Source organism: Lampris incognitus, chromosome 13 (genome assembly GCF_029633865.1).
Source record: "Lampris incognitus isolate fLamInc1 chromosome 13, fLamInc1.hap2, whole genome shotgun sequence".
NCBI classification, from domain to species: domain Eukaryota; kingdom Metazoa; phylum Chordata; class Actinopteri; order Lampriformes; family Lampridae; genus Lampris; species Lampris incognitus.
This window is the reverse complement of record NC_079223.1, coordinates 32,589,558-32,614,287: the sequence shown is the minus strand read 5'-3', so window position 1 is coordinate 32,614,287 and position 24,730 is coordinate 32,589,558. Positions and strand designations below refer to the sequence as shown.

The 24,730-nt window shown below is 40.8% G+C and overlaps 1 protein-coding gene across 4 annotated transcripts in view; it reads left to right on the top strand.

Annotated features, from left to right (window-relative positions):
- The window catches only part of piezo1 (piezo-type mechanosensitive ion channel component 1), a 178,998-nt gene that overhangs the window by 84,031 nt on the left and 70,237 nt on the right, over nucleotides 1–24,730 (top strand). For all 4 annotated transcript variants that reach the window (XR_008811284.1, XM_056292214.1, XM_056292213.1 and 1 more), the window contains 13 exons: nucleotides 4,388–4,577; nucleotides 6,029–6,127; nucleotides 6,285–6,363; nucleotides 8,227–8,336; nucleotides 9,145–9,224; nucleotides 9,608–9,788; nucleotides 12,776–12,881; nucleotides 14,168–14,349; nucleotides 14,603–14,751; nucleotides 15,984–16,142; nucleotides 16,518–16,600; nucleotides 17,203–17,366; nucleotides 19,032–19,208. Coding sequence is in view for 3 of the 4 variants with exons in the window: in XM_056292214.1 (XP_056148189.1) it covers nucleotides 4,388–4,577; nucleotides 6,029–6,127; nucleotides 6,285–6,363; nucleotides 8,227–8,336; nucleotides 9,145–9,224; nucleotides 9,608–9,788; nucleotides 12,776–12,881; nucleotides 14,168–14,349; nucleotides 14,603–14,751; nucleotides 15,984–16,142; nucleotides 16,518–16,600; nucleotides 17,203–17,366; nucleotides 19,032–19,208 (1,759 nt within the window). In the remaining variant the exon portion in view is untranslated. The remainder of the gene's footprint in view (nucleotides 1–4,387; nucleotides 4,578–6,028; nucleotides 6,128–6,284; nucleotides 6,364–8,226; nucleotides 8,337–9,144; nucleotides 9,225–9,607; nucleotides 9,789–12,775; nucleotides 12,882–14,167; nucleotides 14,350–14,602; nucleotides 14,752–15,983; nucleotides 16,143–16,517; nucleotides 16,601–17,202; nucleotides 17,367–19,031; nucleotides 19,209–24,730) is intronic.

The window sequence follows — 24,730 nt, the reverse complement described above, 5'->3', positions numbered from 1 at the left end:
TAACTTTGGGTACACACAGGAGCCCTGTATTTTGAGAGCAGAGAGCTTGAGATGGAATGTATGGTTTAAGGAGATCAGACAGGTATGCTGGGACAAGCCCATTTAGGGTTTTATAAGTCAGCAGAAGTACCTAGAAGTCCCATCAGAGTATCATCAGCATAGCAATGGAAATTTATTCCATGACTGTGTATAATTTGGCCAAGAGGTGAAATATAAAGAGAGAAAAGTAGAGGGCCAAGACCTGAGCCCTGAGGTACACCATATTTAACATCAGACAGCTATCTCATAATTTGTCTTTAAAGGTTTTTCATCAGCATTTTAAAGAAAAACAGTCATGCTGTCATTTTACATCAGTTATATTAAGCCTACATTACTTTATATTAAACCTATATTCAAGCCCCCCCCCGTGCACACACCACGCCCACCCCACGTCACCCACAGCAGCCATTAAACCCTACCTTCATTATTTTCAGCTTCCAGTCAAGCTAGCATGTCAAATCCACCAGACCATAATCACACCAGTCCAGCTGAGCAGGTATTATCCGTGTATCATTCGGTCATTCCATATCTGATTTAGAATCCAAAATCAGAAAACCAATAACCGTTCAATAGGCCAAGTACTGCCATTTCACTTATGAATTACAAGACAAGGAAACAATGGATTAAATCATCCCAAGACAGTGTATGACTCTACACTATGGCAATATTTGTGTTCAGTGAAAACCACCCAAGCAGACAGCACACCAGTTATAACTGATTCATAATAATGCGACTGACTAGGAATAGGCTTACAACAATGCCATCCTAAGGTAATCACACAGCTGCTGAGTGCAGATTTCAAAATAAGGCTCACTAAGTGAGCTAGGCAACTTCACACAGAATTGCAAAAGCCAACATATTATAATGAATACAACCAACATATTATAATGAACTTGACAAACTGACTCCAACACAACATAGCAGCATCACACCACAGTGATGCAGCACACACGTTATGCAAATAGCATATCCTAAATAAACTCATCCACAAAATATACAGAAGCACACAATCATAACAGATAATACTGCTCAATGCACAGCCAGAATAATCAAATGGTTATTACCTTTGGAAGTTCTTCTTTCTTTTTCTTTGTAAGCTCTGTGACCAAGTCCTCAAAATCCAGCTGTGCATTGCTGCAACCGACGGTAGATGCTTCCAGGCTATCACTACTACTAGCTCGCTCGACATCCTCCATCGGAATGCCCTCTTCTCTACTTGGTTTAGCTTTTTTTGAAAAACCTACTCATTAGCAGAACATTTTTTATTGTGGCCACTTCTTTATCTTTCTTTTCCTTTCCTTTTCTTTATTTTGGCATTCCCGTGGACTTTTGGTTAACGCTGTCCATTTTCTGCTGCTTGTCAATTTCTCTCGCACACTTCTCACTGAAATTAGGAAACGAGCTATAACCACTGCCAAGGCATTGATATATTGATTAACGTTGGTGTCAGTTCGGTTAGACATGCTAACTAGCTCAAGGTCTGGAGACGTTGCCACACACAGACAGCAATGGTAATTTGAAAGGTAGATTAGCTAAAATAAAAGTTAAATCCATTATCGCATGTTTTCTCATTTATACGTAATGAACTTGTCGCATCTAGTTTTTGTTCGCCGGGCAAGGCATCTGAGGAAGATAATATTTGCATGCACATGAGGCCACTGCGCTAACTGTTCCATCGTTTGACAAATCAGAGCTATTATTAAAATTTCTATTAGTCACAAGATGAGGGCTGTACCAGTAATCAGCTATACTGATCAAGGCTTTAAAAATCCTCATTTTCATTCGGGATTTAGGTTGGCATGTTAAACAAATAGTGACAATGTTTAATAATGTGTATGACATAGGCACAAGGCTCGGATATAAGCACCAATTTTGTTATTGCAAATAAATCATGACAATTTATGCAAATCTCAACACTATAGATGCATAGGATTTGATGCCTGCTGCTATGGTATGAATGAGTGTAATGTGATAGTTGCCCACGATCTCTAATTAAATTAAAATGAAATGAAAAGATTTTTCTTACCTTAATTTGCTTTGATGGAATCATCAGTGGTGAAAGCTGTAGGGCAATCAAGTGAAATTTGGTTCCTTTGAAAATGGGAATTGCTTTGACTTCTACAGAGAAGATGTAACTGCTGGAATGAGTCTTTGTGCTGTTGGTAGAAAGACGACTGAAGGCAGAGGACAGGAGGAGGAGATGAAGGCAGAGGACAGGAAGAGATGATGAAGGCTGTCGGCTCTTCGATTCATGCTATCTGCTTGTTTTCATGATGCCCTAGTGTTGTGTTTTACAGCATATAGTAGTTTGTATTTATTGAACTTGTGTTACCCAATTCATACCCTCAGTTTTAGGATGCTTTCTCAAACCCGAGACGCAGTCTCCAACAATGTGGAGCATTAGTTGTCAGTTACAATCTGACATGAATTGATAACTCCTTATTAGCACTAAATAATGAAGTTAGAATGATGAACATTCAATATTGATGAAGGATAAAAAGCCAATGATTTAGTCCAAGTGTTAGATGCAGGTGTTGTGAGTTTTGAGTACAGTGGACATCTGACATTTTCTGCTCATTCTTCATACTCTCAATCTTCCACAGACTGAGATTGAAGGTTAAATTTTTAGCTTCAGCTTCAGGGTGTTTTTAGGCTCTTGAGAAGAATAGCTAAAGAAATGCCCTGTGATGGCCTGGTGGCCTGTCCAGGGTGTCTCCCCGCCTGCTGCCCAATGACTGCTGGGATAGGCTGCAGTATCCCCGCGACCCTGAGAGTAGGATAAGCAGTTTGGATAATGGATGGACTTCTCACTGATACAGCCTGACTGATAGTGGTCAGGTAAATATTAATTACAGTTTTTAACCTTAACATGGCTTAAGAAAACTGATGTTGAATCTGTGCAGCATAAGCCACCTGCTCTCTATGCCCACCCACCTTGACCATTAGCCAATCTATACAGTGCAGTGCTGCTTGCTCACCAGTCACCACCTGCTCAGACATCTCACCAATAAAACAATCAATAATGAGACTTAATTTCCATTAAAACAACTTTTATTTTATTCTGATTTGATAATTATCAAGAGAATGGGTCAAGCTTTGTGTCATATTTCTGTGGAGCCCGACATAAAAAAATAAAACAATAAAAGCATACATTTTTTTTCCTCCCATCACAGAGGGCTGTTTCAGGCTCGGGGGTCCCTGGGCACGTGACCAGGTTGCCTGTATGATAGATCCGGTGGTGCCTATATTACATGCACTAATCCAGACACATTAAGATGTTTTTTATGAGTGGCTTTTGTTGTAAACAGATGTGTTTTTGTTTTCTTATGAAGAGTTAGGGTGACGTATGACAAAGAACATTTTCCAGTTTTGGAGTTGTGTGACTAAAAACAGTATTTAGTTTATTCTCTTAATGCGTCTCATTGACTACTAATGGATTTCCATTAGTAGTTAATGTTTTGACAGCTGTTCACCTTTTTCTTGCCTCTTTTCAGTGGAATGCATTTTAAAACAAATGCTGATAACAAAAAACAAGGTAACATGACATTACTGGTGGAGAATTTTCTCCCTTACAAGGATAAAAATGATGAGATCAGGCGGAGACATTTGAGACGTGTGAAGTATTCTGGCACCATCACAGAAGGTTTTTCAGGCCGGTGATGGTGAATTATGACCATATAGAGACGTGTATGTGCAGGTCTTCACATCAATGCCTTATGATTTCACGCCGCCGTCTGGTTGAACGTTGGTTAGAAACCAGATGGTGTAGAAATGGGCTGGAGGCGTGTAAATACACATGGTTGACTGTTGAACAGGTGGTGTAATGTCGGTGTATCAGTTAACACAGTTCACCCGTCAGCTGGACCACAATCATCTTTGTATTGATCCATCCATTGTGGTGACTATAAGAGCTTTCCGTTGTTTACTGGTTTTACCTTTTTGTACTGTTTATTTCCTTGTGATTTTCTTTTATCTTGCAAGTGCAGCACTACTTGTAAATCCAGTGTGCACCCTCGTTGCTACAGACTAGAATAAATTTGACAGTTGAAAACCTGGAACTTATGTCATATGTGATAAACTGAAGGCCGGCAGGGCCCCTCCATCTCAACACAACCTGTTGTAACCTAGTCCTTCAAACCCAGCTCTGCTTTGAGGAACATATATTAATATACCAGTTACACAGATGATCTGAGAACGTAAATGTAATTGTTCGAAAGGATTTTTCATGCTCATACACCATTAAGTGATCAACACAACGATCAATAAATAAACCTGATTAAAATAAATCAATAATGGAAACTTAAAAAAAAACATTTTCACCTTTGCTGTTCACTCGTCTTCTCTGCAGACTGTTTGGTCTGAAGGACATTGTCAAACCGTGGAACTGCTCGGCGCCTCATGACTTCATCCTCAACTCCAGTTTTGATTGGCCGGTCTATGTCAACCCGGGCATCCTCTTCCTCCTCTACGTCACCATCACAGTCATGCTGAAGAGCAGCAGCCACGCTGTGCCCACCCACCCAGAGTCTGCAAGACAGGTAGTCATGAAGGTTCAGCTGCTGATCCAAGGAGCAGAGATTTACCATGGCCTTTCACATTCACACATGTGCTCTTTGTTTTCTTTGCAATTATTTCTGTATGTTTTTCCCATTTGCTTTTGCATCTTTTTATTTACGCTTATAATTTTCTCTGTAGTATAATTTTCACAATATGTATATATATATATATATATATATATATATATATATATATATATATATATATATATATATATATATGTATATAGCTGGGCAGATTGGTGTCGCAGTGGTTAGTGCGGTTGCCCCACAGCAAGAAGGTCCTGGGATCGAGCCCCGGGGTAGTCCGACCTTGGGGGGTCGTCCCGGGTTGTCTTCTGTGTGGAGTTTGCATGTTCTCCCCGTGTCTGTGTGGGTTTCCTCCGGGTGCTCTGGTTTCCTAACACTGTCCAAAGACATGTAGGTCAGGTGAATCGGCCATACTAAATTGTCCCTAGGTGTGAATGTGTGTGGGGGGGGGGCCCTGTTGTTGTCTGGTGGCCCGTCCAGGGTGTCTCCCTGCCTGCCACCCAATGACTGCTGGGATAGGCTCCAGCATCCCTGCCACCCTAAGTTGGATAAGTGGTTCGGATAATGGATGGATGGATATAAATAGCTAATCTTTCCCACACACCTTCTCCTATTTTTATATTCAATCAACCAATATTATATTTTGTTGTGGTATTGTGCTATTTTGTAGAAAATAGTTGTAAAAACTAATAGATTCACTCAGTTTTAACAAATTAAATGGGAAGTATAGATTTAGAAAAGTGTGCTGTAAACCTCATGAAGTCTGTCTCAGCCAATAAGAATTGATATTGATGTACGATATACTGGCCATGCTAACCCACTTACTCACAGAGAGCTCCTCCATAAACACCGACGGCCACCGCGACACAGAACCTTTATTTCCTGCAGGTCAAGTCTCCTTTAATGAACCAAACTCAGGACTAGGAGTTTGTCTTGGTACATTGGTCTCAATTAGCATATTCACCTGTACACAAAAAGATAAGAGGATTGTAAAGCAAGTACGAGGGTAGATATCGAAGTCTGAGTGTAATAAAAATAAAAAGTGAACAAGTAATAAGTATAAAAGTAAAAATACAAGTATGTAATAAAACCATAGTGAGTATATTCATATTTTTCAGCAGCAAAAGGTATGCCGTGGAGACTGAAATTCACAGATTACCTTTTTTTTGACAAGTGGTGATAAAAGTGCTAATCAACTAATCAACCATCATTATCATCATCACTTCTATGGAAGAGATGGAAAAGTTAAATGCAAATGAGACCAAGTTAAAACCTTTCTAGATTGAATGGTGAAACTTCTTGGGCTCAGTCATACAGTTCTTCTAAATCCCTGAAAACGATTCCTTGTGTGGAGGGAAAGTTCTTTCACAGAATAGTTGTTGATGTTCAATCTGTGATGGCAGGTTGTGGAGGAGAGACAGCAGAAGACTGAGGGCGAGTCACGAGAGGAGGTGGAGCTTCATCCATGGAGCTCACCAGAACAATGTGAGGACGACACCGAGGTATGCAGGAAAAAACTAACAAATATATCCTGTTTATTGATATGGACCAGCAGTTTGTCAGTGTGTTTATGTGTTTCTCAATTTGCTGTTGTGTGTGGGCGTGCATGCATGCATGCATGCATGTGTGTGTGTGTATGTGTGTGTGTGTGTATTCAAGGTCATGCTGCTGTCTATCGGAAAGTCAGAAAGTTCCAGAGCAGAATGGAGTGAGGATGAAGCCAGCAAGCCGGATGCTGGTAGGACCAAAATCCAGTCTCTACACCAGTGGTTCTCAATTAGGTCCTCAGATAACACCTCTACTAGTGTTTTAAGTTCATTTCATTTACCTGTCCCAGTTATTCAGCCTCCAATTAGGGAGGTTTTACATGTGGAACAACAGGTGGATATAATGAACTTAAACCACCAGTTCTGAATGGTGCGTTTGTCATTCTCCCATAGACATCTTACTATGACACCAAAATGAATATAATGATAATACGTTAAAGCAAAAAATTACCTGCTTCCACTTTAAAACTCCCATTACTGGTCATTACTCTACAAAAGCTGCTCTAACATCTGCCACTGATGAGTAATAGGTCAGTCATTTCAAAATTAATATGTGGTTCATGGCAGCACGGTGTCCCAGTGGTTAGCACTGTTGTCTCACAACAAGAAGGTCCTGGGTTCGAACCCCAGGCTATCCCAGGTCCTTTCTATGTGGAGTTTGCATGTTCTCCCCGTGTCTGTGTGGGTTTCCTGCGGGTGCTCTGGTTTCCTTCCACCATCAACAAGATTTGGATTAATACTCCTGTTTGGATTAATACTCCTCTCTGTGTCCCTGACCAAGGCAGTGGAAGGAAGAACTGGAGTTGGTCCCCGGGTGCTGCAGCTGCCCGCTGCTCCTATACAATAGGATGGGTTAAATGCAGAGAACACATTCATTGTAACCCGTACAATGACAAAATAAAGTGGCTTTATTTTTAAAGGATTTTTAAAAAAAAAATTTATTTGACAACCTGGGTCTTATTTTCATAGTTTTTCCATCATTCATATCAGTTATTTTATTATGTTACTCACCAACTTCATTTAGTATATTGTGAACATGGACCACCGCTGCACTCAGCTTTACAACGGTGTCTTGTGGGACAAGTGAACAGGAGTGTCAGACATGTCTCAACAAGTCCAATTTAACCCAATTATCTAACCCAGGTATTTGGAAATGAAAACCAAAGTTCAGTGCTCAGATCTGCAGATACATTTAAACCCAAAAACCAAAGCACAAAACTAAAAAAATTGCATTGAAAATTGTATAAAACGGCCAGGTAGCGTAGTGGTCTATTCCATTGCCTACCAACACGGGATCATCAGATCAAATCCCTGTGTTACCTCCGGCTTGGTTGGGCATCCCTACAGACACAATTGGCTGTGTCTGCGGGTGGGAAGCCAGATGTGGGTATGTGTCCTGGTTGCTGCACTAGTGCCTCCTCTGGTCGGTCAGGGTGCCTGTTAGGGGGAGGGGGAACTGGGGGGAATATCGCGATCCTCCCACGTGCTACGTCCCCCTGGTGAAACTCCTCACTGTCAGGTGAAAAGATGTGGCTGGCGGCTCCACGTGTATCAGAGGAGATGTGGTAATCTGCAGCCCTCCCCGGATCGGCAGAGGGGGTGGAGCAGCGAACAGGACAGCTTGGAAGAGTGGGGTAATTGGCCGGATACAGTTGGGGAGAAAAGGGGGGGGGGATTGTATAAGACACCGTTGTACAGCTGAATCCAGCGATGGTCCTGTGTCCAAAATCTGCTAAATGAAGCTGGTGTGTAAAATTAGATTATCACAGATAAGAATGATGGAAAAAAAACAATGATAATAAAACCCAGGTTGTAAAAAAGGGAGTTATTGTTTAATGAAATACATTTAATCCACGTTCTACATTTGGTCTCCTAATAAACATGATAGATAAGCTTTAGAGCAGTGGTTTCCAGCCTACTGGAGAGCTACCCTTCTGACAGGTTTTTAATCAAGGTCCTGGTCAGTAGGTAATCAGGAGAATCACGTGTATTAAATCAGGAGCAGGGTTGGACACCACCGGTTTAGACTTTTTATTGACATTAATAACCTTTAGCTGCAGGTGTCGGCGGCGCCCCTAGTGGTCAACAGAGTGAAAATCCCTTTTTCCTGCTGGGCAGAGTGGTCATGCAACAGAGCTATGTCTGTGCTCTCATTGCTATGATGGTAAGTATGATTACTGTTATGATCAACTTATTCTAGTGTGTATTGATCAAGTGTACCTTTAGTATCATGAATTTATGTGAATATTGATGATGTAAGACACTGTACAGGGTTTTCTATAGCTGGTAATTTAGTCTGGTTGGTACCTGTGGGTTGACTGGGAGCCATGATGGCAGGCTGTCAGCACCAGAACGTAACACATCTATTATAACATGTAGAATTTACTCATTTACTGTTTTGTTCAGGTAATGATGGACTCTGCTGTCTATCATTTATTTTAGATATGATTTAATCAGTGTTTTATTTTTCATACACTTTTTGTTGGCTCAGCGGGTGAAATACGCCAACATTTTGCCAATATTGTATTAAGTCAACTGTCATTTCCCTCACACACGAGGTTTCAATACATTATGAGTTAACAAGGCTAACATTTGGTTAATAAGGGTAACTTTGATAACTATTATACTTTTATCTTATTTTAAATGTTGTAATAGTAGTAATGCCAACGTTCTTATAATAGCAGTTGGGCTAATGGTTGGCGTATCACATATCCCATGACTGTTTTCTTTCATTCTCTTGAAGAGAAGCTTTGAGTTTTGGCTCAGAACTCGAAAGAATCGGAAACCATAAATATGCCGGGCTGTAAATTCACCCAAACCGCCTGCCCAAATATCATCTGCCATTGGTGCGATTCGTTGTAGGCACTGTGTAAAAGATAGCACAGCCTAGTATCGGTAAGGTGGGGCTAATGTTTGGTTCTTTGATTATTACAAAGTTTATTTCTCTATATTACATTTTTTCTATTCTCCAGGTTTGGAGTATCACGTACCACAGCTGGCTGACGTTTGTGCTGCTGTTGTGGGCTTGTCTCATTTGGATACTACGAGCCAGGTATTGCACCAGCATCCAGGATCTACAGCCACTTAAATATTCTTGTATTTTATATCTTTAGAGCCCATTATATTACCAACACTTGCTTCGTCATAACTGGCCAATATATGTTGCCATATCCAAGTGGTCACTATATCAACAGGAAGTACAGACAGGTTTGCTCATGTTCAACATTTAAGGTGTCTTTGTGGTCACACAAAGTTAGCTTGTACCATCAACAAATTGTTTCCATGCACCATAATAGACACACAGATGAAACTCATAACTTCTTTGTCTTTGCCCAAAAGTTATTCATTTATGAAAGACATTAAATTATTTTGAAATTTGCCAAGTAATCTGATTTTAAGTAATCGGACATTAACCCTCCTGTCCATCTTTCTCAGACGCCATGTGGCCACGCTGTGCTCTCCGTTCATCCTGCTTTATGGTCTGGCCCTGTGCTGTCTGCAGTATGTGTGGGCCATGGACCTTCAGCCTGAACTACCCACCACCATAGGAGCCATGAGCCTCAGACAGATGGGGCTGGACAGAGCTCGCTACCCCTGCCTCAGGCTCGGGGCAATGGTGAGGAGAGAGGGGAGGGTCAGAGATGTGTATGTGTCTGTGGTGGGGGGAGGAGTAGATGTGGATGAATGAATGAAACTCGGGCCAGTACTCCTTCCTGTCAATGACTGCAACTATTGGTGAGGGTGGAAGCAAGCCTGGTTGTCTGTGTGTGATACAGGTGCGTGATGCAGGTGTTCATACAGATATTTGCTACAGATGTGTAATAGAGGTGTGTGTTACAGGTGTGTGAGATACAGATTTGTGATACAGGTTTGTAATATAGGTGTGTGATACAGGTGTGCATTACAGGTGGGTGATACAGATGTGTGATACTGGTGTGTAATAGTGGTATTTGCTACAGATGTGTAATGCAGGTGTTTGATACAGGTGTGTAATAGAGGTGTGCGTTACAGGTGTAATAGGGACATGTGTTACAGGTGTGTAATAGAGGTGTGCATTACAGGTGGGTGATACAGGTGTGTAATACTGGTGTCTAATAGAGGTGTTTGCTACAGATGTGTAATCTACTACTACTTTCGTTAGCTCCCGTTATGGGTCGCCACAGTGGATCATCCATTTCCATCTCTTCCTGTCCTCTGCATCTTCCTCTGTCACACCAGCCACCTGCATGTCCTCCCTCACCACATCCATAAACCTCCTCTTTGGCCTCTTTTCCTCTTTTCCTCTTCCCTGGCAGCTCCATATTCAGCATCCTTCTCCCAATATACCCAGCATCTCTCCTCCACATATGTCCAAGCCATCTCAATCTTGCCTCTCTTGCTTTGTCTCCAAACCGTCCAACCTGAGCTGTCCCTCTGATACACTCATTCCTAATCCTGTCCTTCTTCGTCATTCCCAATTAAAATCTTAACATCTTCAGCTCTGCCACTTCCAGCTCCATCTCCTGTCTTTTCGTCAGTGCCACTGTCTCCAAACCATATAACATAGCTGATCTCACAACCATCTTGTAAAAAACCTTCCCTTTAACTCTTGCTGCTACCCTTCTGTCGCAAATCACTCCTGACACTCTTCTCCACCCACTCCACCCTGCCTGCCCTCTCTTCTTCATCTCTCTTCTGCACTCCCTGTTCCTTTGGACAGTTGACCCCAAGTATTTAAACTCATACGCCTTCGTCACCTCTACTCCTTGTATCCTCACCATTCCACTGTCCTCCCTCTCATTCACGCATAGGTATTCCATCTTGCTCCTACTGACTTTCATTCCTCTTCTCTCCAGTGCATACCTCCACCTCTCCAGGCTCTCCTCCACCTGCAACCTACTCTCGCTACAGATCACAATGTCATCTGCAAACATCATAGTCCACAGAGACTCCTGCCTGATCTTGTCCGTCAACCTGTCCATCACCATTGCAAACAAGAAAGGGCTCAGAGCCAATCCTTGATGTAATCCCACCTCCATCTTGAACCCATCTGTCATTCCAACCGCACACCTCACCACTGTCACACTGCCCTCATACATATCCTGCACCACTCCTACATCTCTGTAACTCCCGACTTCCTCATACAATACCACACCTCCTCTGTTAACACCCTGTCATATGCTTTCTCTAAATCTACAAAGACACAATATAACTCCTTCTGGCCTTCTCTATACTTCTCCATCAACTTTCTCAAAGCAAACATCATATCTGTGGTGCTCTTTCGGGGCATGAAACCATACTGCTGCTCGCTAATTGTCACCTCTCCTCTTAACCCAGCTTCTATTACTCTTTCCCATATCTTCTTGCTGTGGCTGATCAACTTTATACCTCTGTAGTATCTACAGTTCTGCACACCGCCCTTATTCGTGAAAATCAGTACCAGTATGCTTCTTCTCCACTCCTCATGCATCCTCTCAATTTCCAAGATTGTGTTAAACAATCTAGTTAGTTAGTTTGCTACAGATGTGTAATACCGGTGTGTAATAGAGGTGTGCATTACAGGTGTGTGATTCAGATGTGTTATAGAGATGTGCATTACAGGTGTGTGTGTGATACAGGTGTGTTATACCAGTGTGTAATAGAGGTGTGTGATTCAGGTGTGTAATAGAGGTGTGCGTTACAGGTGTGTGTGTGATACAGGTGTGTTATACAGGTGTGTAATAGAGGTGTGTGATTCAGGTGTGTAATAGAGATGTGCGTTACAGGTGTGTGATATAGGTGTGTGATACAGGTGTGTAATAGAGGTGTGTGTTACAGGTGTGTGATACAGGTGTGTAATAGAGGTGTGTGTTACAGGTGTGTGATACAGGTGTGTTATAGAGGTGTGCATTACAGGTGTGTAATAGAGGTGTGTGATACAGGTGTGTAATAGAGGTGTGGGATATAAGTGTGTAATACAAGTGTGTGATAGAGGTGTGTAGTAGAGGTGTGTGTTACAGGTGTGTGATACAGGTGTGTAATAGAGATGTGCATTACAGGTGTGTATTCTAGATCAATCACTGTGAGCAGTGCAGTGTGTTTAAAAATTTTCTAATTATTTCTTTGTGTTCTTCCCATATTTGTCTTTTAAACCACTTAAAAACACTTAAACCGCTTTATTTTCTTGAGCTTTCTTGTCCATTGTGGTTGAATTGTAAATAACTTTATAAACTAAAATGACGACACATATGGGCCAAACATGCACCAATCGCCAGTGAGTTTCAAATCCCCAGGGGTTGAAAGACTTGCCTGGCATACTGAAAGAAAAACACCAAAAACACCTTTGCTGAAAAACAAATCCCAATTTAAACCTCCCACATTTTTTTTGGCTTTTTAAAAATCACCACATTATTTTTGTTATATTGGAGCTGAGTGTAGGGCATGCATGATGTTCATATGGGATGAACACACCAGTGTCTTAATGAATGTCTAGAAGTAATGAATACTTCAACTAGACCTTAAATATATTATATGATTTATTTAATAGCCAAGATCAGCCATGTTCCACTGATTACATTTAAAGTAAATTATGATGTTAATCTACTGGTGTCTGTGCTGTTTGTCGTCCATTCTCTCTCTCTCCAGCTCTTGTTCACTGTAACCTTCTGGCTGTTGTTACGTCAGTCGGTCAAAGATAATTTCAGTAAGAAGAAGAAAATGGCTGCTCCATTACAGGAAGTCACGACAGGAGGTCAGTACACACACACACACACACACACACACACACACACACACACACACACACACACACACACACACACACACACACACACACACACACACACACAGTCTTTTATAGCAGTTTATTTGATCATTTTTGTAGTTTAGGGTTAGACAGTGGTGTGGTGTTTTAATATCAACCCAGACTGGAGAATACGTGACTACAACTTCACTTTCTCACCTATGAAACCTTTTTAGTATTCAGTCCCAATGTGTTGCAGTGACATTTAAAAGTAGTCTGACACCTCCTGAAGTTTTTCAGCCAGTCTGTCTTACTAAAAACATTGTTCAGTATGGAGGATCCCTCCTTCACCCACAGTGTTTTATCTACATGGGCACTAACGAGTAGTGGAAACATTTAGAACAAGAACAATAATCTCAACCTTGCTGTTTAGAAAAGAGTGTTGGATCCATGGTCATGGTCCCAGGAGCTTGGACCATGAGGCATCCATGTTTATAAAAGGGACTTTCTTGGGGCATCTGGGTAGCGTAGCTGTCTATTCAAATCCCCATGTTACCTCCAGCTTGGTTGGGCATCCCTATAGACACAATTGGCCGTGTCTGTGGGTGGGAAGCCGAATGTGGGTATGTGTCCTGGTCGCTGCACTAGCGCCTCCTCTCGTCAGTCGGGGCACCTGTTCGGGGGGGGAGGGGGAACTGGGGGGAATAGCGTGATCCTCCCACACAGTACGTCCCCCTGGCAAAACTCCTCACTGTCAGGTGAAAAGAAGCGGCTGGCGACTCCACGTGTATGGGAGGAGGCATTTAGTAGTCTGCAGCCCTCCCCGGATCAGCAGAGGGGGTGGAGCAGCAACTGGGACGGCTTGGAAGAGTGGGGTAATTGGATGGGTACAATTGGGGAGAAAAATGGGGGGGGGATAAATAAATAAATAAAATAAAATAAAAGGGACTTCCTATTTGTACGCCATTTCACCTTGATGGCACCTCCTTATCCATTCTCAACCATATCATTTTTAGCCTTAATCTTACTCTGACCCTGGCCATAACCTTTAACCCTGAACTTGATCCTTATCTTAATCTAATGTTAACTCCAGGGTGAAATGGCAAACAAATGGATGAAATGATGAATGACTTCCTGTTTGCTGCTTTGTCAATTCAAGTGATTACAGAGTCACAAGTGAATTCAAGCTTGTTGTGTGAAAGCCCAAAGGAACGACATAATCCATCTGTCTGTCTGTTTGTCTATCTGTCTGTCTGTCTGTCTGTCTGTCTGTCTGTCTGTCTGTCTCTCTGTAGATGGAGGTGGTGGTAACGCATCCGTGCTGAAGGTTTTGGGAGGCATGGTGATGGGTTCTTATGCTAAGTACTGGATCTACGTCTGTGGAGGGATGTTCATCATGGTCTCCTTTGCTGGCAAGCTGGTCGGATATAAGATAGTCTACATGCTGCTGTTCCTCCTCTGCCTCTGTGTCTATCAGGTTGGAAAATACACACTGAGCTCTTTATATATGCATTCGTTAATAATGTACCTATCACAGGCAAGCAAGGAAAGGGGTGTAAAGATAAATCAGACCGAGAGACTTCAGTTATTGTAAAGAGAGAAATAAAGGAAATGCATGTCTATTTGCACAATAATAAGTATTGGTGTTATGTGTATTTCCAAAGTCAAGTTATTTCAAAATCGAGGAGACATGAATGAAGACCACAGGTAACATGACCTGTGTGTTGCAGGTGTATTACTCTCTATGGAGGAGGCTGTTGAAGGCGTTTTGGTGGCTGGTTGTGGCGTACACCATGTTGGTCTTAATCTCCATCTACACCTACCAGTTTGAAGACTTCCCTGGATACTGGAGGAACCTCACTGGATTCACCGAGGAACAGTATGTCATCGGTTATCTGAAGATAAAATTAAGATAACGCTGAATTTAACCTTTAACTTGACTTAAACATGATTTAGATGATTTAGAATGGGGGTGATAGTGGTTGTATGGGAAAATGGAGAATTTTCTGTCATTTGCTGAATTTTGGTTGACAGATATTTTCAAATGCTGGCTATCATTTGGAGAGAATCGACATAATGAATCGGCTTTGTTTGCTTTTTTTGAGAAAACTCTGACTTTGTATTCCCGTCAGTTTCGGTGTGGATACACCAGAAAGGATAAAAAACGTACAGAGAAATTCCTATTTGCGGCTTAATAGAGGTGTGGACATCTTTACTAAAGCATCAGAACATGGCCTACATGGTGGACAGTTATACAGCTAAATGCTGGTAAAACGCTCCTACTAGTGTTTGAAAAGTGCATTAAGTATTGCTGATGTGCACAAGGTTCCAGTATGAATTAATATGTCAAGTCTTTCCAAACCTTTAAACATTTGTAAGTACATCTGTAGTAAGGCTTATTGTAGTGTTGTTATTAAGCATTGTAATCCACACGAATGCAGCACAAAATATAACATCAGTAAACATGACATCAGACGGAAAAAGTAAACTATCATGGATTTTTTACAACCCTGTCAATGGCAATGGCAGGTCATGATTACAACCTAACTTCTCAAATGCAGCATCAAAAACATCTGCATCCACATGAAAAAATATAATTGTAATTATTGTATATATATATGTGTGTGTGTGTGTGTGTGTGTGTGTGTGTGTGTGTGTGTGTGTGTGTGTGTGTGTGTGTGTGTGTATATGTATGTATGTATGTATGTATGTATGTATGTATGTATGTATGTATGTATGTATGTATGTATAAACACATATATACAGGAAAAAAGTTTTAATGCATTGCAGTACAGGCCTCTTTCGTGCGTCTTGCTCTCAGCAGCTGCTAATGTTGTAAAATAATTGTTTATATTCCGCTCCTCATTATTTGAGCACTTATAACACCATTGACGGTTTCAGAAAAAAATGCTATATAATTTTGTTAAAAGAAACACTCAACGGTAGGGAAAGTGCTTAACAAATAAAGAGCAAAATAATCCAGTGAGTCAAGTAAATTCTTTATGAGACAGTACAAGCCTGTTTCATGCCAATATATATTAAACTTTGTAAAAAATTGTTTTGTAAAAAATTGTATGGTTGCTTAATGTGGTGTGTTACTGTGGTCGGCAGGTTGGCAGACATCGGTCTGGAGACCTTCGCTCTGTCGGAGCTCTTCACCAGTATACTGATCCCTGGTTTCTTCCTGTTGGCCTGCATACTACAGCTGCACTATTTCCACAAACCCTTCATGAGGATCACTGACCTGGAACATGTCACACCTGTACACAGGTAACAACACGTCCACACATAAAACAGCTGGTTGTAGCTTTAGTTCCAGTCCGTGTTTAAAGAAACCCCCTGCAATATGGTGCAGTCATCATTACACCCGCCGTGTGTTTCATCATTACTGCTCAAACGTCTTTACTCCAGTTCTTTACTTAAATTTGATTTTCAATTTGTTATGCATTATCCTGTCATACCATGGCCATGAAGAATACTTGTTTCTGACTGGCTGGAGGGTGTGTGTTAAAACTGTTTTGTGCATGTGTCGTTTAATCTCCATTCTAGTGTCATCCACCATAACACTAGTAACATGCTGAATTAGCAGCTCGCCGTTTGTCTTACACAGTAACGTGACTGAAAAAGAGATTTTTTTTCCCCCAGGAGGAAGAGCATTCCTCAGCCGGAGGGATCGGAGGAGGAAGAGCTCGACACTGGACTAGGAGATGATGAATCTGAGGATGAAGGTAAAAAGACCAGAAAAGTGATTTCATTCTTTTAAACCCCATGTTTTGTTTTTTGACTTGGTCAGTTTATAACGTTACATCAATACGAAGCTCGAGCTGACCATCGGCGCTGTGGCGTAAACCTGTTGTCGCTCCATCGGCAAATGAATGAACAAACATTTTATTAAACTGAAGACTTTCACTTTGAAATAATTAATTATGAATAATTAATAAATTATGATTGTCACTGTTATTCAAAGAGGGATAAACACAAATAAAATAAAACACTTCTTATGGATAATAGTGTCAACATTTATTTCAAAAAGTTGTTAAAAGGTTGTATTAATGGTCAACATTCAGTTCTCCTCAAAGAAAATAAACTAAAGGTGAGCAGAGCCTGCAGGGTGAGCAGGTCCATATTCTATCTAGACAGCATTATTGTTTATGTCCCTTTCTTTTTGATTTGTATGTTAACCATTTTTCACAGTCTTTTTTTCAAAATGTCCTTCCTACATCTGTAACCTGTATGTGAGATTCCCCAACACTAGGATATCGTCTATGATGGTTGTCCTCTTGTTTTTATAGACTGACATCCTCTCTCTCGCTCTCTTGCTCTCTCATAGGGTTTGTTCCCAGTAAATGGGATCTGGTGATGGACCGGCTGCTGGTTCTGTCCCGGAGGTTCTCAGACATCCTGACCCGGGTTCAGGTGTTTATCTGGAGGATTCTGGAGCTCCACATCCTCAAGATGGTCGCCTTTTTTAATGTCTGGGTCGCATTAGGAGAGGTAAGGACAGCGTGTGTGTGTGTGTCTTTAACTGTTATCTTCAGATGGCCACATTCGTTTTAACATTGAAAACATTGAGGCTTAGTGTTCAGTGGAAAATTACAGAAATCATCAAGAGAAAATGTCACTAGCTAAAATTTAGCTTACAGTACATAAATATCTTCCACACCTCCAATTATCTGAGAAGATTAAAGGGACATACCGATTATCATATTTACTACTAATGGCATATACCTTACATCCATTTTCCCAAGCATACCATAATGTTTTAGATAGTTTGAATGTGGTTTTCCAACCTTCCAGGCTGCTATTGATTTCCTTTCATTTCATTGCTCAACAGCATTGTATTCACAAACTATGTTGTAATAAAATCAAATATGGAAGATGAACATCAAGCAAACGTGGATGTTATGAATAGGACTGTGTTAATTTGGTAGCTTTGAAAAGTTGGTGTTCAGCAGCTGACTCTCAAATCATGCAAAACAATTACTGGAACCAGACTACATTGTCTTTGGGAGTGTAAAAAAAATTCAAATTAAAAAAAATTTCAATTATGTAAAGAAATAAGTACGGTGACAGGGCAACAACTGCTACCCAGCCCACTTTTATGCTACTAGGAAGCATACTGGATTCTTTGAAGGTACACAAAGAAACAGCTCAATTTCTCTTCATGGTGGCTAGAAAGGCAATAATGACAAAGTGGGTTGGGGATGAGTCTCCTTCTGTTCGTCTGTGGAAATCTTTGATCTCTGATGTTGTCACTTTAGAGCAGTTGAGATACTGTATTGGTGGGAGAAGTCTTCTTTTTGTAAAAAAAAAATGGGAGAAACCACTGAATCTCTTAGGAATTAAGTGCAGTTTGGCATGAAGATAATTGACTGAACTGGAGGATTGTTCTGTTTATATACAACACCAATGTTTAATAGTTCTGTGCTCTGGTGACTAGATGAATGTGGCGTGTGCTTTCCTGCCACTTTTATGCCAACATTTTGCATATGCTACTGCGTTGTTGTTAATGTTGTTTTCTTGTTGAAACGAAATCAATAAAAATAATGTTTAAATGTCTGAGCGAACTGAAATGCACCATCCGTCACTGTTCACAACCATTCCTGCTGTCAACTGTATTATCCTGCAACCATAACGTACCTTTGACAAAAAAAAAAGTAACATGGACAAAATATTGACTGTCATGGTTAAACTATTTCAAACAATTTTCAAATCTCTGAAAGTTGATTTTCAGACTCAACTGAAATGCACAGAAACCAAAAGTTGGAAAGTAGGAAAAATGTATTCAAAACATCTAAAACATGATGGTATGCTTTGGAAAATGGTCAGGGGTAGTGTAACATGTGTGACATTTGTAGTAAATGGGCAAAAACTTGCATAAACACTGGTATGTCCCTTTAAAGACAAAATGCTGTTTTTTGGTGCCTTTTTTCTGTAATGTGAGTCAGTTTCACTTTGTTTTCGGGCCTTGTCAGGTTTAGCATCGGAACACCACTAAAGAGATATAATGTTGGTAACCACCTCTCTCTCTCTCTCTCTCTCTCTCTCTCTCTCTCTCTCTCTCTCTCTCTCTCTCTCTCTCTCTCTCTCTCTCTTTCTCTCTCTCTCTCTCTCTCTCTCTCTCTTGCTCACTCTCTCTGTCTCGCTCTGTCTTTCCAGCCATCAGTGATGAATTTGATCTTGGTGATCTTGTGGTCGTTGGCCATGCCGTACGGCCGCTTCAGGCCCATGGCATCCTGTCTGTCTACTGTCTGGGTGTGCGTCATCATCGTCTGTAAAATGTTGTACCAGCTCAGCGTTGTCAACCCAGCGGAGTACTCCAACAACTGCAGTCTGGTAAGAATGGTTGTATGTGCGACAGTATGTTTATAATGGAAAACCACCTGTTTTTAGTGAAGGAGAATGAGATCTTTCCACTTTCCACACTAATAAGGTGGCAGATCTTCTCATTGGCAGGATAAAAGGTTTGAATTTAACTGTTAAACTGGAAACAGTCATGAGTGTCAACATTATGCATGTACATGTGTGTGGGAATTCTGGAGTGAGTTGGATGAAGTCGTGGAGAGTGTACCCAAGGGGGAGCGAGTGGTGATTGGAGTGGACTTCAATGGGCATGTTGGTACAGGAAACAGAGGTGATGAGGAGGTGATGGGCGGGTATGGTGTCAAGGAGAGAAATGTGGAAGGACAGATGATGGTGGATTTTGTGAAAAGGATGGAAATGGCTGTGGTGAATACATATTTCAAGAAGAGGGAGGAACACAGGGTGACATATAAGAGTGGAGGAAAGTGCACACAGGTGTACTATATCTTATGTAGAAGGCACGATCTGAAAGGGATTGCAGAGTGCAAGGTGGTGACAGGGGAGAACATAGCTAGGCAGCATCAGATGGTGGTCTGTAGGATGACTTTGGAGACCAAGAAGTGGAAGAGAGTAAAGGCAGAGCCAAGGATCAAATGGTGGAAGTTGAAGAAGGAAGACTGTTGTGTGGAGTTCAGGGAGGAGTTAAAACAGGCACTGGATGGTAGTGAAGAGGAAGAGGAAGAGGTTGGCGAAGAAGTGGGATAGTCAGAGAGATGAAGAAAGTAGACAGGAGTACAAGGAGATGCAGCAGAAAGCGAAGAGAGAGGTGGCAAAGGCAAAGGAAAAGGCGTATGGTGATATGTATGAGAGGTTGGACTCTAAGGAAGGAGAAAAGGACTTGTACTGATTGGTTAGACAAAGGGACCTAGCTGGGAAGGATGTGCAGCAGGTTAGGGCGATCAAGGATAGAGATGGAAATGTGCTGACAAGTGAGGAGAGTGTGTTGAGAAGGTGGAAGGAGTACTTTGAGGGGCTGATGAATGAAGAAAACGAGAGAGAGAGAGAGAAGGTTGGATGATGTAGGGATAGTGAATCAGGAAGTGCGGTGGATTAGCAAGGAGGAAGTGAGAGCAGCTATAAAGAGGATGAAGAGTGGAAAGGCATTTGGTCCAGATATACCTGTGGAGGCATGGAGATGTTTAAGACAGATGGCAGTGGAGTTTTTTTTTTTCTTCTTTTTTTTTAAGCAATATATTTATTGAATTTTGTTTGCAAATTACATCAAAACAAGTAATAGCACAGTGCAGCAAACATTTTCACCCTACCCCCCCTCCCATAACCCTGTCCCTATAACAAGTAATACAATTCAAAGCAGGGTTAAAGAAGATAATAAAGATAAAAATTCAATTAATAAAAATAATAAAATAAAATAATAATAACAATAATTTCTTTCACAGACTGATTAGAGGGTGTGTTTTTTTCCAGTTGCTTTTACGCATATAAACAGTCAGATAGAGTTGTTCTACTCCCCCAGAGCTTGTTCTTGATGAAGCAAGTTACCAACATTAGTATTACGTCTTAGGAAGTACAGAAACAATCCCCAGATTTTATCAAAAACACTTTGTTTACATCTAACAATATACATTATCTTTTCCATTGACATGTTTGAAACCATTTCTTTAACCCACATACCAATTCTTGGTCCATCAACACTTTTCCAATTAAGAGCAATTACACGTTTTGCTTGTAATATACACATATCTATAAATCTGAACTCATTGCTATGTAAATGTGGGGTGGTAGGATATAAACCAAGAATAAAAAGCTTTGGACTCAATGGTAATTTCTTTGACAAAATTTGATCAATCATATCAACAACATCTTGCCAGAAGGTTTTCACTTCCACACATTCCCATATACAGTCAAACAGCGTCCCCCTTGCCTCACTACACTTAATACAGGTATCAGGAATATTGTCATTAAACTTGTGCAATTTAACAGGAGTTATATATGTACGCATCAGCCATTTATACTGTTGAAGCTTTAGGTTGCTGCTAAGTGTCTGTCTCTGGGCCTCTTTACATGCCTCACTCCATTCTTCTAAAGATATTTCCTCCTCTATATCTCCCTCCCATAATCTCAGTTTTGTCTCTGATGATTCATTAGATCCAGATACAAATAAGTCATACATAGTTGAAATTAAACCTTTATCATAACAGTGTTTTGTGACTGCAACTTCTAATATAGAAATGGTAGGAATGTCTAATGAATGGCTTTGACAGGATGATATAAAACTCCTTAGCTGAAGATATTTGAAAAAATGATTCCTTGGAATGTCATACTTGGTAGATATTTCCTCAAAGGACATGAATACTTCATCCTCCTCCCTGTACATGTCTTGCACTTTCCTTAACCCCTTTTCAGCCCATAATTTAAATCCCCTATCATTTTGCCCTGGTTTGAAATTGGCATTACCCCAAATAGGACTGAAGCGTGACCGGGACATATTTATATTCAAATACTTACAAGCATCGAACCAAACATCAATCATATTCAATATTATAGGGCTGTCTGTATTTTTCTTCAGATATTTACGGTCTGCTGAATACAAATACAGGTGCAATGGTAAGCCTGGTTTAACAGAGCAGGCTTCCAGATCAATCCAAGCTGGGGGACTTCCAGATGAGAAGTAAAACATAATCGACCTTAATTGTACTGCCCAGTAATACCATTGGATATTTGGACATTTCAGGCCTCCTCGATCATATGGTAGATAAAGTAAAGATAGACGTAATCTAGGACGTTTATTTTGCCAAATAAAGTTGGTAAACAGTTTCTTGATTTTCGTGAACAAAGATGAAGGAGGGGGTAGGGGGATATTCTGGAACAAATAAAGAAATTTGGGAAGTATATTCATCTTTAGGATATTAATCCTGCCGATCATTGAAATAGGTAAGGATGTCCAACGCTCTATCGAAGCAATACTAGCGTCCAGGATGGGCTCATAATTTGACTGAGCAATCTTATTCACCTCAGGGACAATTTTTATTCCCAGATATGTAAATGTGTCTGTTGGGTTGAAGGTAGAAGCATAAACAAGACCATTCTTCCTCTCTGTTTCATTCAGTAACATTATAGATGATTTGGAGTAATTAACTTTATAACCAGATATTTTCCCAAATGATTCAATAAGGCTTAGGAGCGCTGGGATAGATTTATGCAGATTTTTAAGCATTAATATCACACCATCGGCGAAGAGTGCTACCCTGTGCTCCAGATGTCCCTCTCGAATTCCATAAATATCGCTGTGTGTCCTCACCGCTATAGCAAATGGTTCTATCGCTAGGATAAAAAGTAAAGGCGATAAAGGGCTCCCTTGAGGGCAACTTCTACAAATGTTAAAAGGTTTAGAAACCTTACTATTCGTCAGAACTTCTGCAGTGAGCCCTGTACAAAGCAATTTTACCCATTTGATAAATGTATCCCCAAGGCCAAATCGTGTTAACACCTCAAACAGATAAGGCCATTCAACACGGTCGAAGGCCTTCTCTGCATCAAGTGAAAGTAAGGCCGTGTCAGGCGCCTCCCTCTGACTGTATAAAATATTGAGCACTCGTCTAACGTTATGAAAACCCTGTCTCCCTTGAATGAATCCGTTCTGGTCTTCTCCCACTACTCTAGGTAGAAGATCCTCCAATCTTCTTGCAAGAATTTTACAGAGTATTTTTGTATCAGAATTTAGGAGACTAATTGGACGCATATTTTCACATTTTGTATTTGGTTTCCCCGGTTTTGGGAGTAAAGTGATTAGGGCGCCCCTCATAGATGTAGGGAGAAGACCATTCTCAAATGATTCCTGAAACATCTCCAAGAGGGGTGGTATTAATTTGGTTTGAAATTTTTTATAAATGTCTATAGGGATGCCATCTGGACCCGCTGATTTTCCAGCCTACATACACCCAATTGCTTCTGCAATTTCCAATGCAGTTACATCTTGATCTAATACTCTACTTTCCTCTTCCGAAATTTTAGGAATATTAAGATTGTCTAGGAATTGTGTTTGCGTGTCCAGATTAGGAGAGCACTCAGAGCTGTATAATTTCCCGTAGAAGTCTCTAAAGGCTTCATTAATCTCTGTCGGGTCCACTATAGTTCTACCACTTGGGACTTCAATACAATTAATAGACCTTTCTGTTTGTTGTTGTTTAATGCGCCATGCTAGAAGTTTTCCGGGCTTTTCCCCCTGATCATAGTAGGACTGTTTGAGTCTCATTAAATCAGCAGCCGCTTTATTAGCTGCCAGTTCATTGTACTGTGCTCTAAACAGTAGCAGTCTTGTATGAACATCTGTAGGTATATTTCTATTATTATATATTTCTGTTTCCAGTTTTTTAATTTCCTCATCTAATGTCTTCATTTCAAGTCGTGTAGCCTTTTTCTTGGAACTAGTGAAGGAAATGATTTGGCCCCTGATAAAGGCTTTGAAAGCCTCCCACCTTGTGCTAGCAGAAGTCTGGGACTTGTTACATTCAAAATACAGGTCAATCTGCTTATCTAAGAAATCTATGAATGTAGGATCCGCAAGCCACCCGGGTTGAAAACGGCATCTCGGGGGGTCGCACACTAAGTTATTATCTTCATAGGTCAAGGATACTGCAGCGTGGTCAGACAGAACTATACTACTATAATGACATTCATCTATTTTGGAGACAAGTAGCGCTGAAACCAAAAAGCAGTCTATGCGTGAGTGAGTTCTATGAGTACCGGAATAGCAGGAATATTCTACTGCGTTCGGTTTACCATGCCTCCAAACATCAACAGATTCAATTCCTTCATAAAATGGTGTATCGTCTTTCTGGACTTACTGTGGGTATCATCTAAACCAGTTGACCTGTCTTTTGAAGGATCTAACGTACAGTTAAAGTCACCAGCTATTATGTATTTCCCAGGATGATTTGAAGCAGTCAAAAACAGACTATTATAGAATTTAGAGTCATCTTCATTGGGGCTGTAAACATTTATCAAAGTTAAGGTTTCAGATAATAACCTACCCTGGACTACAATATACCTCCCTGCAGGGTCCTTAACTACATGCTGTACCCGTAATGGAACCGATTTATGAATTAGTATCATAACCCCTCTAGCATGAGTGGTGTAAGGAGCAGACAACACTTGACCCTGCCATCGTCTTGCTATTTTGGGAACGTCCTCATCCACCATGTGTGTTTCTTGTAAAAAAACGATTTTTGATTTCAAGGATTTTATCCTGCTCATTACCTGCTTCACTTTTGTGAGTTTGATCAAACCCCTACAATTCCACGAAGTAAATTTTACCTTGCAACTCTCTGACATTGATTCCGGTATGTTATATTAGGAACCGTAGTGAAGAAGTACTTTGACAAACCACACCCACTGATGAAAGAATAAATAATAAAATGAAACCACAAAAACCCACCCTCAACCCCATACGAACCTGAAGTCCAGGAACTCTGGACATCCCCTCCCATCCCACGTTTAACTATCGCTAAAACGAGTTTCTCTAACTTTTCTTTTCT